General features: G+C 46.6%; 1 protein-coding gene across 1 annotated transcript; it reads left to right on the top strand.

Annotated features, from left to right (window-relative positions):
• The first annotated feature begins 207 nt into the window (after nucleotides 1–207).
• On the top strand, nucleotides 208–12065 carry SLC19A2 (solute carrier family 19 member 2). The gene is given in 10 exon segments (XM_029960632.1): nucleotides 208–325; nucleotides 439–585; nucleotides 588–641; nucleotides 644–664; nucleotides 667–698; nucleotides 813–1418; nucleotides 4555–4777; nucleotides 8158–8350; nucleotides 9221–9362; nucleotides 9592–12065. Coding segments are annotated over 10 exon segments (1662 nt in total). The 3' UTR covers nucleotides 9718–12065.
• Nucleotides 12066–13512: the final 1447 nt, after the last annotated feature.

Genomic DNA, 13512 nt, shown 5'->3' with positions numbered 1-13512 from the left:
CACAGCAGGAGAAGCACTTCTTTGTTGAGGTGGTTTTCAGGAAAGGGTTGTACCTGTCCCTGGGGGGAACGGGGAGATCAGGAATTCTGGGGGGAGAGTGACCTATGGGGGTACCTAGCCCTGCCCTTCGGAATGGGGAGATGAGGAATTTTGGGGGATGAGTGACCCACGGCTGTCCCCAGCCCTGCCCCTCGGGGGAACGGGGCGATGAGGAATTTTGGGGATACAGTGCCCCCCGCGGAGCCCCGGCCGGCCGCCCGCCGCCCCCCGCGCACGTGTGCTGCCGGCCCCGCCCACAGGGGTGGCCGTGCCCAATCAGAGGGCGGTGCGCCGCCCCGCCCCGCGCGCCGGCCAATGGGGTTGGGGCGCCGCTCCGCCGGACGCGGCGGGAGGCGCCTCTCGGGAGGTGACCCGGGACGGGCCCGCGCCACCCCGGAGCGCGTCGGCCCGGCAGCGCCTCACCCCGCCCCGGCTCCGGCCCCGGCCCCGGCCCCCGCCCCTGCCCTGCCCGGCATGGCGGGCCCCCCCGGGGGCGGCCGGCGCGGCGCTCCGCCCGGGCTGCCGGCGGCGGCGGCGTGTGCTGCTGGCGCTGCCCACGGGGCTGCTCTGCGCCTACGGCTTCTTCTGCAGCGTGCGGCCGTCCGACCTTTCCTCACCCGCTACCTGCTGGGCCGCGCAAGAATCTCTCCGAGACACAGGTACGGCGGCCCCGGGCGCCTCGCACCCCCGCGGGGTGTGTCTGTGTGTCTGTCGGTGTGTCTGTGTTTAGTTTGTGGGTGCTGGGGGTCACCGCCGCCTTCTCCTTCCCGCAGGTGTTCAACGAGATTTACCCGGTGTGGACTTACTCCTACCTGGCGCTGCTGTTCCCGGTGTTCCTGGCCACAGACTACCTGCGGTACAAGCCCGTGGTGCTGCTGCAGGGCCTGAGCCTCATCGTCACCTGGTTCATGCTGCTGTACGCCCAGGGGCTGCGGGCCGTCCAGTTCCTCGAGTTCTTCTATGGGATGGGGACGGCCACCGACATCGCCTATTACTCCTACATCTACAGCGTCGTCGATGTCAACCTGTACCAGAAGGTCACCAGCTACTGCCGGAGCGCCACCCTGGTGGGCTACACGGTGGGCTCGGTGTCCGGGCAGGTCCTTGTGTCGGTGGCAGGATGGTCCCTCTTCAGCTTGAACGTTATCTCCTTAACCAGCATATCCATTGCCTTTGGCACAGCATGGTTTCTGCCGATGCCACAAAAAAGCCTTTTCTTTCACCACGTCTCGAGTCAACAGCTCAGCTGTGAAATGAAGGTGATGGACTGTAAAAATGGATCGGCCGTCCAAGATCATCCTGATGTGCAGAGTGCACCTGGCTGGGAGGATGAGACAAAAGTTCCCTTAAATGGGGAGGGTCATTCAGCAGAGAAACAGGTGAGTTGTGCCCTGGGTTTTCTTAAGGAGAAGATGCCATACTGATGTGGTTGTCACACATGCATATGTGCATATATGTACATAGCAGTAGAGATGTAATATCTAACATCAAAAAAGTATCCGTTTGCTTAGCCCACTTTCCTTATTTATGGCACAGGGAAAATTATTACTGGCATTCTTTTGCTGTTTGAGCATGGTAGGCTGCTCCTTAGTTTTCTGAAATTGCTCTCCATGTCTTCCAATGCTATAATTAAAATGCTCTGGGCATCAAATTGCCACTCAATGGTACAAAAGCAAGGGATGTCTCTGGGGCACTAAAAATTCAGTATATATACAGATTCTGTGTGTGCTTCTGGATGCATCAGTGACTTGCAGAAAAGAGACAATTCTTCCTGCACTCTCATTTTGACATTTGTTTCTTCGACTGTTGTGCAAGTTGTGCAGTAATAAGCTGTGTAGTAATTGGGTTTTATCATATGATCCTGGAAGGAAACTAGTCTAGGAAGGGAACTGCAGTAATTCTTGAGAGCACTTGGAGACAGACATTGATGATTTATAGATGGTCAGAATACAGATAAATTACAGGAAACACCTTTGCATAATAGCAGCTTAATGCAGCCCATGAGAGCACTGAGGTAGTGCCCTGACTTGTGGCTTTTGTAGGTTGCCTAACCTCTAGCAAAGTCATTTGTATGGAAACAAGTGTGCAGACACCCTTGTTGGGTGATGGGATGTGTTGGGTCCCACAAGGTGATGAGTGAGCAGCCTCCAGTCTGGAGGCCCAATGTGTGTGTGTAGTTGCCTGCTGGGCAGGTCACTGCTCTACTGCTCCAGGGAAACACCTGTAGGGGGATTCTCAGCAGGGGGATTTGAGGGCCTGGGGAAAGGTCAGCCTTGCTCCTTGGACAGAAGGAGGCCTTGCTTGTTCTGAGAACAAGCCAGAAGGTAAGCACGGCTATTGGATTAGTCAGCAGTGGGTATTTCACTTAGCAAGTAAGCCACAGTTAGCTTGTTTGGGGGAGGCAGCATCCAGGGCTGCTTTCAGCTTCTCCAGCTACAGCTGAGAATTAAAAGTATTAACATTCCAGGGACTTAATCCTGCCCCATCCAGCACGATCTTGTGTGAGCAAAAGTGTTTCTAACTGTGTTATGCTTGTGTGCCGAAGGACATTTGTTAAGACAAGCTCTGTGCCAGTAATGACTAACATATAACTTATCCATCCCTTTTGTTTATCCTACTCCCACCCTGTAAGAGTACATGTGGTTCCAAAGTAATGGTGAATAGCTTAAAGAAGGAGCAAGTACACCCGTGTAACTCTCCGGAGTTCAGTTATACTTGGTGCTAAAAGTTGAGACTATCGTCACACTGGTGTGTGATGATAGTCTTCCTTCCTGAGGTAACGACAACCATATCTCACAAACATGAATGGCTGTAGGAATAATTATACTGAAGAAGCACTGCCAGGTGGTAGGAGGGCAGATGGGCCTTTCTGCTTTATCAGGCACATGCTTGGGCTGAATGTGCCGAATCAGCTTTTGCAGTGTATGTGACAGTTAGTTCCCTTCCCTTGTTTTCCTGTGCCTAAACTTGAGCTTCATGTGAAATCTTCTGTGTGGGCATTATGTGCTAAGGTCACACTGTCACAAGGTGACCTCTTCCCAAGTTGTTCTCTTGGACTTTGGAGGAATGGTCTCTGTATGCAGAACAAGAGTTATGCCATTGGCAAAGCACCAATGGAACTTCATGTGTTTAATGAAGATGCTTAGAAATTAGTGACCCTTTAAGGGGTGGAAGAAAGCAAGTTCAGGACAGGGTTCAGGCTGTGGTCTTTGGGAGTGTTAGTAGAAACACTGTAAAATGAGTTTTATTGCTCATGGAAAATAGTCTTTCCCAGGCACGCTGCACAATTCCCCCAGGCAAAGGGCATACCGCCAAGAGCCCAAAGTTGCTGCTGCTGTCTGGAAACCACGCTGAAACTGGACCTGTGACAGCACAATGTGCAATAGCTCAGTCCTGTGACACTGCTGTGTGTTTCCCTGCGGGGAATCCAGGTTCACAGGGGCCAGAGATGCTGGGTGGGCCTTGGGGCTCTGCCCAGTCTCACATAAGTAGTCTAACTGCTCCTCTGAGTCACCCAAGAAGGGTCTTGCTTGTTTGCACAGACTCTGTACATGTGTGCATGCAGCAAATGTTATCAGAAACTCTTGTCTACGAAGTAGACATGCTCTTTTCCTCTGCTGTTGTTGACATAAGTTGGTAAAGAACAGGACTGTAACAGTGTGCATGTAAAAAGCGATTTTGATTGTTGTCATCCCCTGTTGTTAGAATTGATCTATTTTCAATTATATTTTTTAAGGGTCTGCCCCCTAGTGTGCTCTTTCTGGACTGGAAAGATTCATTTTTTTACCTCATGCCATTTGACAGGGCACTTAATTTCATGCCATTTGTCAGGACACTTGTATGTACAGGAGCTGCCATTTGTGACAGCAGTGTCTGGTGGAAGTAGCTTCTGTTTCTCTTCAGATCCCCAGATGATATCTCTCACCTTCTTGAAGCCTTGGTGAGCTATAACAGGGGTAGAGTGTGTTGTAATGAGATTGCTTCTTTGAATATTAATAAACTCGAAATGTTAGTACCAATGAAAATCTACTTTTTTTGTGGGGAGATATACTCCTCTTTCATGTTCTTTGTGCTACAAAATTTGGATCATGACTTAAAAGTGGCAGTGATGGTTTTTGCCTTTATGATTTAAATGGCTGACTTCTGATCCTGTCTTGTCCAAGTGGATATCGTGTCTTGTTCTTCTGTGTCTCTTCTCTGGTACCTTTCTGTTGCTCATATAACATCAGCAGTTCCTGTTCCCCGATTGGGAGAGCTAGAGATGGAGGGATGCTTGGGACTGAACCCTTTCTCTGCACTTAAGGGGATGGCCCTAGTTAGTGCAGAGACCAGTTCCTGAGACTGTGGGATGAGGAAGCTTTTTATTCATTACTGTGTGGAGGTTTGTGTCCAAGAGTGGTATTGTCACTCATCAGTGATCAGACCACCTGAAACGGGCAGTTTTGTGGGTCAGTGTGAAGTATTTATAAACAAAAACTTTACATTTCTGTCCCCTTCCTTCTCCAATCTATGCAGGAGCAGAAAGTAGACATCGTAAAGGTGCTCAAGGATCTCTGGCGGGACTTCCTGCAGTGCTACTCCTCCCGGACCATGCTCTGCTGGTCCGTGTGGTGGGCACTGTCCACCTGCGGATACTTCCAGGTCATCAACTACGCTCAGGGGCTGTGGGAGATGGTGCTGCCTTCTCATAGCACAGACATCTACAACGGTGCCGTGGAGGCAGCCTCGACGCTCCTAGGTAAGCTTCCCTGACAGACACAGCTAGGGTGCTCAGTGTTGAGTTAGTCACTGCACACAGCTCTGATTCCTGTAATCCAGGACGTAGGTGTTTAAAGGAGCCTCCCAAGTCAGTCTTCATTCTGAAGTATTTGGCAGAAGGCTTCAGGCCTGTGGCTGGCTGTGTGTTCTTGGCTGTCACTATGGCAGTGGAGTTATGCTTGGTTTAATTACTTAGCATCAGACTAAAGGTCCTGTGCTTTTGGTTTTCCTTCAGCAGTGTAGGGAACATATGAAGGTTTCCTGTACACATACAGCATGCAGTGAGCCATGTTTAGTCATTTCAGCACTGTTAAGAGGAGAAGCTATTAAGATGAAAGAAGTTGGTCGACTTGAAAGGGACAGGTAGGTCAGTCAACACAAACATTTGTTTATTAAGTTGTTCAATACTGTTTCATTACCAGAACTAGGACAATAATTTTTTCACATAGCTATCCTACCCTTAGAGAGGCTTTCTAGATATTGCTGCAGCATGTTCCTTTTCTTTGATGGACTCATTGTTCCATCATCTGCTGTGGACATCCCGTACTTGGGGGCAAAAGAAACCAAGGTATACAAATAAATTATTAGTACTTTCTTGGGCGTACTCACCCGCCTCTTGAAGTTTGGTAGGATGTTGTAGCTGGTTTATAGTTCTAAAAGCTGGTCTACAGCCTATTGTTAGTTGGCTTTGGAACTGTTGGCAAGTTGATTTTGAAGACTTTGGCTATTCAGTAGTCCTTAGTGTGCTAAACCTGCACTTAAATAGCACAGTCATACACTGTTCCTCCATCCTAGCACAATGCTATGGCTCTGGTTTCTTGTTTGAATTGGCTTCCTCTACCATCCTGCCTTGTTCCCAGGAAGGAAAAGAATCGGTATCAAGGGAAGGAAGACCCATAATGTGGTCAAATGTCAGCAGATTTAAAAAAATGGAAAAAGAAAAGAAAAAAGAAAGGAGGAGTATTTTTCAAACCTTACCGCAAACATCTTTACTATAAAGGTCCTTTTTCAAAGGCCTATGAACAATGGACCTGTTAGAAAAAAAGGTGGATGGCACTAAACTCTTGTAAAACTGGAGTTTTTAGTTTCCCATTTTGATTTTTTTTTTCTCTAGTATCTTTTTTATAAATGGTTGAATCATTTTGGGTGACGTTTTCTGAAAGCAAATTAGCCTCTGGCCCTGAACTGCTCTAAAGACAGAACCAGAAGATCCTTTCAGTTGACACAGATTAATTGCCTGAAAGAAGTAAAGTTTAGTGAAGTAATAGTCACAACTAAAAGCTTCAAGTGTATATCAGGACTGGAAGGGACCTGTTAAGGATGAGCATGCAGTGACCTGACTCCCCAGGCACTAGAGCAAATGCTCTAGTTTCTGATTTCCAGTTAAAATTTATTAATGAGCAGTTTATTTATCTCTGATGTCATGCCATGGTTGTATTTTAGCACAAAATCTTTACTCTGAGCCAAAGAAATCAAGTTTTTCTAGTGTTCTTGGGTAAGGTTAAGCTTTTTGTTCTCTTCATCATCTTATTAGGTCCTCTTTGCACCAAACCTTGAGTTTGAGTTCCATTGTCTTTGAAGGTGGGTGACTGGAGCTGCAGTCGGCTTTATTCAGTGAAGCCTCAGACTTACAGAAGAACATACTGTTTACTCCTCTCCCTTTAGTAGATATACCTCTCCTGGTGCATCCCAGATCTGATTTTTCATCATTTTCATCACTTTCATCACTCTTAGTTATGAGCAGTGTTTGGCAACCTTTGTGTCAGATGGTGTTGCCATCCTTGCCTGTGTGGCCCTGCAGAAGGGTTTAAGTTGAGCAAGGTGACTCACGTCCCTGTTGGCTTCCTGTCCTGGGCAAGAGAAATAGTATTCCTTCTAGGGAGGTCAGCTGACTGTTAAGCTGCATTCATGCACTTTCTTGGGAATGTCCTTTATCAGGTTGGGTTGTGAAACAACTGGATCAGCTGCAGGTGTCTCATGGCAGGACACAGATTGAATATCTTAATTAGGTGTCAGGCTGATACAACCCTTACACATAGGGAGAGCACAACTTCATGAGTTGCCATGAGATCCCAGAGAGTCATGTCTGTTCCCAAATTTCAGAATTGCTAAGACAAGTAGGAAGAAGGCCCTAGGACTTTACCTTCTTTTTGCATCTCAGGGTTTTGCTACAGGGGAGCCAGACTTTCAAATGTCAGTCACATAGTGTCATAGCAAGCACTGGGAAGAAGAGTTTAGTGGGGGTAATAAATTCCTTTCCCTTGGCATAGCTCCCTTCTTCTGTAGTCTGCAAGATTGATGTGAGGCCTGATGGGATCACAGGCTTGTGCACACTGATGGAACACAAGGAGTCTTGGTGTGCTTGAAGGTTTTCTAAGATAATAGGGCATCTAAGGGCTACAAAGAGCTTAGATGCTGCACTATAGCACTTCTGTACTTATAATGCTGAATACAATCCTGTTTTTCACGGATCCCCAGTAAACCTCCCTTTGTCAGTAGGCTGTTTGTCTAGTTTGCTCTGTACAGCGGTGCTGTTATGCTGTTGGTTGCTATTTGGCTTGTTTGCAGAACAAGGCCTACCCCAAATGGGAATTTTCTATTAATGTAATATGTATTTAGGCTTCTCAGTAGCTACAACAGTGGTTCTGCATGAACACCTTGTCTGCTCATTGATTTGCATGAAATATCACATATTTTCCATCTTGTGATCTGTCTTCTCTCCCCATCTCCCCTTCATAAAATCCAGTCAGAGTTACAAACCTGTTCTGATTTCAAAGGATTGTTCTTGCACAATCAGTAGTGCATGATTGTACCCTGTGATTAGGCTGCATCCCAGGAGATGTGGATTTGGACTCCTCTTCTTACTTACTCTTACAACCCAATGTGCTGATGACAGTAAATGTAGGTTTTTGTGCCTCCAAGGAGAGAGCTCTAACAGCTGTGCATCAAAGTAGGTAATGTCTTCCTACCCCCCTAAAGCAGCACAAAATAATTAGCTGAGTGCTTTTGAGAACCAGGGTTTGCATTTCTCAACAGAAGTTGCCAAATTGACAACACTGCCACAGTCAAGTGCAGAGAACTAAGCAGCAGTGGCCTGAGTCCTGGGGCTGTGGAGAGGAGACTTCAGAGGCCGTCAGCATTGACCTTCGTATTTTTTTTTTTGTCTTTCTGTGAAAGCGAGTGGGAGTTTACAGGGTTCCAGGCAAGGGAGGGGTCAGGAAGGAGAGCCTCTAAGGTGGTCACATTCATGTCCTCCACTTCAATCATGTTTGGCTGTCAGGGCTGTACAGCTCCTAATACACGGTCTCCAAATTGCCCCAACTGCAATTACTAATGGTTATGCTTTCCTTCCTCTCACAGGAGCTGTTGCAGTTGTTGTTGTGGGTCACATAAAAACATCCTGGGCAATGTGGGGTGAAGTGGCACTTGCCCTGTTCTCCTTTCTCATTGCTGCTGCTGTATATGTCATGGACACTGTTCATAATATCTGGGTGTGCTATGGATCCTATGTTGTCTTCAGAATTATCTACATGATGCTAATCACGATAGCAACGTGAGTATCTTTTTTAATACAAACTGCTCTCAATGTTACAGCTGTTGTGAAAGTGGGGTATTTTCTGTGTAACAAGAGTCTATTGCAAGGGTTTGTGTGGTGATTCTGGTTGGAAACTGAGGCCTGGAGATATATTTAGCTGGCAGCATGCCCAAGCTTAAAAGTCTTATGACACTAAACTGACTACTTTTGAATATTATATAGTGCTGTTTGCCAGGGGGATGTTTTTTACAGACATGGCTGGAGTGAAGTGTTAACAGATGAGGAGAGGATGATGCTTTGTGTTAAAGCATCAACTCTTCCTAACCTGTAAGGAGGAAAACTTCTTCAGTGTTATTTGTCAGTTTGGGGAGGAAAACACTGTTGTTGAACCACACATGCATAATCACTACGAGACAGCTCAATATGAGGAGTGATGCTGAAACTGGTAACTGCAAAGGGAATTCTGGTTAGGAGGATGCCAGAGGTTATGGACCACACTGCAATGGATTGACACTTTGAGACTGCCAGCATCTCTATGAGATCAGAGTGTGTTGTATCATGTCTGCATGATGAGACCCTTTACATCGAACTGGAGGGCTACTTCAGTAACAGAAACCCAGAGAGCTCCCAAAGTGCTGTTTTAAGGTTTTTTTGGTTGTTTTTTTTTTTTTAAAGTTTTGCATGTATCTAAGGTTCTCTTTTAGCTTCTAGTCCATCATGAACCTGTTTAGAAAAGTACACTATCAGTGCAAGGTAATTTAGCTGTGAAAAATAGTGGACTGGTCCATGTAACTCCTAAGGCTGCATAGTTGTCTAGAAACATCCCTCCCATTTGTGCAGTCTCTTTTTCCCCTGTCCTTATGTTTCTGGTCATCCCTTTCTTTCCAGGTTCCAGATCGCTACAAATCTCAGCGTGGAGCGGTATGCCCTGGTGTTTGGGGTCAATACTTTCATTGCCTTAGCACTTCAGACTGTGCTCACTTTGATTGTTGTGGATGCCAGTGGGCTTGGGTTGGACATCTTCACCCAGGTATGACAGATGCTCTTACCTCAATTGATGGAAGGCAGGGAGGGAGGAAGGTAAACCAAGCTGTAAAGCTTCTCAGCTGCCTGTTTCTGGATCAAGGGTATGTAGAGAAATAATCACTGATTTCTGATATTTTAGAGGAGGAAGGGAGCTTATTTATTAACCTTCTTATAAATTTGGTAACTGCTTGATTTAACCACTTCTTTTTATTTTCTTTTCCTTTTCTCTGCAGTTCATGATTTACGCCTCTTACTTTGCGGTCATCTCACTGGTGTTCTTGGTCAGTGGCATATGCAGTATTGTGAGAGCTTACAGAAGACAAGAGCAGATGCAAAGCAGATCTCCTGAAAGCCAGTAGCGCACCAAGCGAAGACTCTTGGTGACTACATATGAAGATATAGATCTATTTTTAATCTCTGCCTTTTCTTCCCAAAGCAGTCACCTTAAACGGTATTTGATCCATATTTATACTATATTAGTAGCACATTTTAGAAGGCAAATGTATTAGCTCTTACATAAGTAAGAACAAATATCTTCTTTCTAAAATGCCTTTCGTTCTTCTGTTGCATGTATGGATGTGCAGCAAAGAACAGTAAAGCTTTCTCAAAGAATGAGAACCCTGGGAGGTTTTAGTCTAAGGCTGTCCGTCTACAGGCAGCTTTGTCTAGTCAACTGCTGCTCTCTCTGTCACTGAGGTGCTGCTGCAGGGCAGAAGTGAGGGCACACTAATGGACCTCTCTGTGGAGAGCCCCAGGCCTGGGACAGGAGGTGGCCTTAGGGCTGTGCTCTGCAGTGTGGCTCTCACTGGGGCTACCCTGTGATGCTGGGTGCTCCGTTTTGAGGACTGGTACACTAATGTTTCTGCACACGCACATGCTTCCTTGAGGAGCTTGTACTGTTTGTTTCTCCTGCTCCTGTCTTCTGTCGCCCCTTCTGCCAGCCCATGGCTGATCATGGTGCTTCCCCAAAAACATAACTGTGTCCTGGGGCAATTTGTAACACTGCTGGACTGGTAATCAGCAAAACTACTTGTGCCAGTACCCAAAGGATTGTAAAGCTGGAGGGGAAGTTAAGAGGGAGTTTAAATAGACGAGATGCTAATCCAAGGGACCCTTAGACAACTTTGCGTTTGTCCTTTAGGGCTGCAGGTTTCTGTGATTACAGGAGTCACTGCTTCACAACCCTGGGGGCTGAACTGTTTCAGTGGGATGGTGGATGTTAGCACTAAGAAGTAGGGTGACTTGCAGGATTTTAAGCTATTCTTTGTGGCCTTAGAGAACTGTGACTCTGATGACTAAATAGACACCTTCAGTTATGGTAGTTAGCACACTGACTGTCTGAGGCTTTGAAAAATGATGACTTATGGTCTATCAGTTTTTTCCCCCTTATTATAAAATGCCTTTATGCTTCTGATGGGTCTCTGTCCACTAATGCTACCTCTTCTTTCCACGTGAGCAGAACAATGAATGTTTGGAGTGGGCAGTCCTTTTGTTTTGTCCAGTTTAAGCAATTTGGGACTTGCATCATGTCTCTTTTTAAAAAATAATTTATTTTTTCTAAATTGCTTCAACACTGGGAAGGAGTTGCACAGAGTTGTCCTGGGCTTGGGCACCTGGATACTCAGGTGCCGTGATCAGCACAGCAACAGATATCTGCAGTATACTGTGGAAATGGCCTGTGGACTGTCCCTGTTGCTGTGAAGGTTGTGGTGATTTTAAGTGTACAGGAGAGCTGGCAAGGGAGAAGATGCAACACGTCGTGCTTCCCTCCATGCCTTCTCTTTGTGTGTTGGTTAGAGGTTCTTCCTACTTTCAGCTGAAGAAGCAGCTTTGGTTCATCACTTGCTTTTAGTGCCATGGAAACTTCACAGCATTGGGGTTGGGAAGGTGTTTTCCCTCTGACTGGGACATTTCTCATCATTTTCTGTGAACCTGAGCCTTTATCACACAAGGTGAATGATTAATGTGTTTGGGATCTGGGGCCTGGGGACCCCTTCCAGGCTGGCTGCTCAGGGTAACCCACTCCCCAAAGCTTCTCTGTGTTTGCAGGCTGCCTCCTAAAACAGTCCCCTAAAGAGGGCTCAGCTGCACTGGCATTTACAGACGTAAACTTCAGCCTTATCCTGAAATGGAAACTTGAAGCCACCCATGTATATATTCCTTTCTCTGCTGTTTTTTGTTTTAAAAAAAAAATCTGAAGCCATGAAATGCTAGCTGATGAGCTGTCCTGGTGCAGAGGTAGTCTGTCCTTTGAGTTCCTTGGTCTGATGGCAGTTGCAGCAAGGCCAGAGGAGTGGGTGTATGGCACTCTTGTCAAGTGACCCAAAGGAGCAGCTCAATTTTAATCATGTTTTTCATACAGAGAGCAAATCTTTGATGGGGAACAGCCCAGTTATTTTAAAAGCAAGCCAAAAATTAACTAACAAACTACAGCAATAGCAATGATTTGTCTACCAAAGTAATGAAACTGTGGCAACTGCAATAGAGAGGCATACTACACTGTGTACATCTTCAGGTCTGCTAATGTATGGGAGCCATACCTGGATGTTGTTCAGGTTCCTAACTGTGCTGTTGCTGTGGTGATGAGGTGACTATAAAGCCTGACTGGAGCTGTATGCAGAGTTAATGATGCCTATGAAATTCTGTAACCATGTTGACATTGTTGGTTTCTAATTGAATAGATATTTTTGTTAAATAAAACTACTTCGAGATATCCTGTGTGGCCAGTGTTTGTTTTCTATCTTGATACCTTGCTAATCCACAGCACTGCTGCTTCAGGTTTTTCTGAGCATCTTTGTAACAAAGAAGAAAACAATATAGGACAAAACACGCAAAAAGAAGGTAGTCTTCAAGAGGCTGGTAATAACTGGCTGGCTTCTGTAGGTTTGCAGAACTCTGTGCAAGTGTCTTGTATTAAAGATTCTTAATTGCTGAACTCCAGTTCCAGTGCAGACTGGTCCAGTGAGGTAAGTCATCACTCACTGATGTAGGGTAACCCTGGTCAGGATGCATCAGTCTCACTGAGGGTGACAGCAGGGGAGAGCAGGTGTAGGTTTGCCATGCAGGAGCACCTTTTTATTTACATTGACCTAATTACAAAATTGAGGCCTTAAGGAAGAAATGCTGTAAGTTCTGCATCCTGGCATACCCGCACTTGTCTGCCTTGGAAAGCTGTCCCTGCATTGTGCTTCTAGATGTCTTGCACCTCATAGTACAGGGTGGGCTGGAGGGCAAAGTGATCTCTGAGTACGTGCTGCCAGTTTGATGTAGGTTGGTGTGGGTAGTAGTCCAGCAAGCCCTCTGCACAACCCGAAAGGCAAGAGAAGAGGGGTGTTCTGGGGAGGAAAGGGGGAGGGGAGGCGTTTTTAGGATTGTTTCCTTCAGAGCTTTATTGCGAGGCAGGAAGGATAGGACTGTCAGCATGTCCAGTTTGCTCTGACTTTCATTCATCTGCCGTCCCTGGGTGAATGCAGGAGTAAGCTGTGCAGGGATGAGTTTAACAGTGTGAGGGATTAAAATCTCTGCTTGTATATGTCAGGAAGGCAGCTAGTAGCTCATACAGGCATATAGCATTACCCTCTCAGGTGGATTCAAATGTTTCACATGCGGTGCTGGTGCAAGGTGCTGTGACAAGAACCCTGAGGCTGCTCCTGACTTCAAGAGAAGCAAGTCCACATCAACAGTGGCAATCCTCCTTGCTCCTCCCATCTCATCCTGCCACATCGTGTACAGCTGAGAGAGCTGGAAAGGGACACACAGCTGCTGTGAAGGAGCTGAATTTCTGCATTGGAGATACAGCATGCAGTGCAGTTTGATGGAGATGAGATAAATACACAGCTCTGCCTGGGAAGCTGTGGCTGTTTCTTTGTTCCAGTTGATGCTCCGGGCTGCTGGAGGTGAGTGTTACTACTGAATCTGTGTGTCCTGCATCAGATCTTACCTGCTGGTAAGATCAAGACAGTACAATTCCTGGACTAAAGCTAAAGAGGGGGTTTAGTTCCTGGGATCACTGTTACATTGAGATGTGCTGGGCTTGTTCTGTCCAAAAAGCAAGAATAGTAAGAGCTGCCAAAGGCTGCTGTTTCGGGAGCAGCACCCACTGCTGTCCCTCTGGGCTAGCACTGGCTGTGAGAGCCCACCAGGGCATGGCAGGG

The sequence above is a fragment of the Manacus vitellinus genome, unplaced genomic scaffold, assembly GCF_001715985.3.
Source record: "Manacus vitellinus isolate BGI_N305 unplaced genomic scaffold, ASM171598v3 scaffold_28_pilon, whole genome shotgun sequence".
NCBI classification, from domain to species: domain Eukaryota; kingdom Metazoa; phylum Chordata; class Aves; order Passeriformes; family Pipridae; genus Manacus; species Manacus vitellinus.
This window is presented reverse-complemented; position numbering and strand designations above follow the sequence as displayed.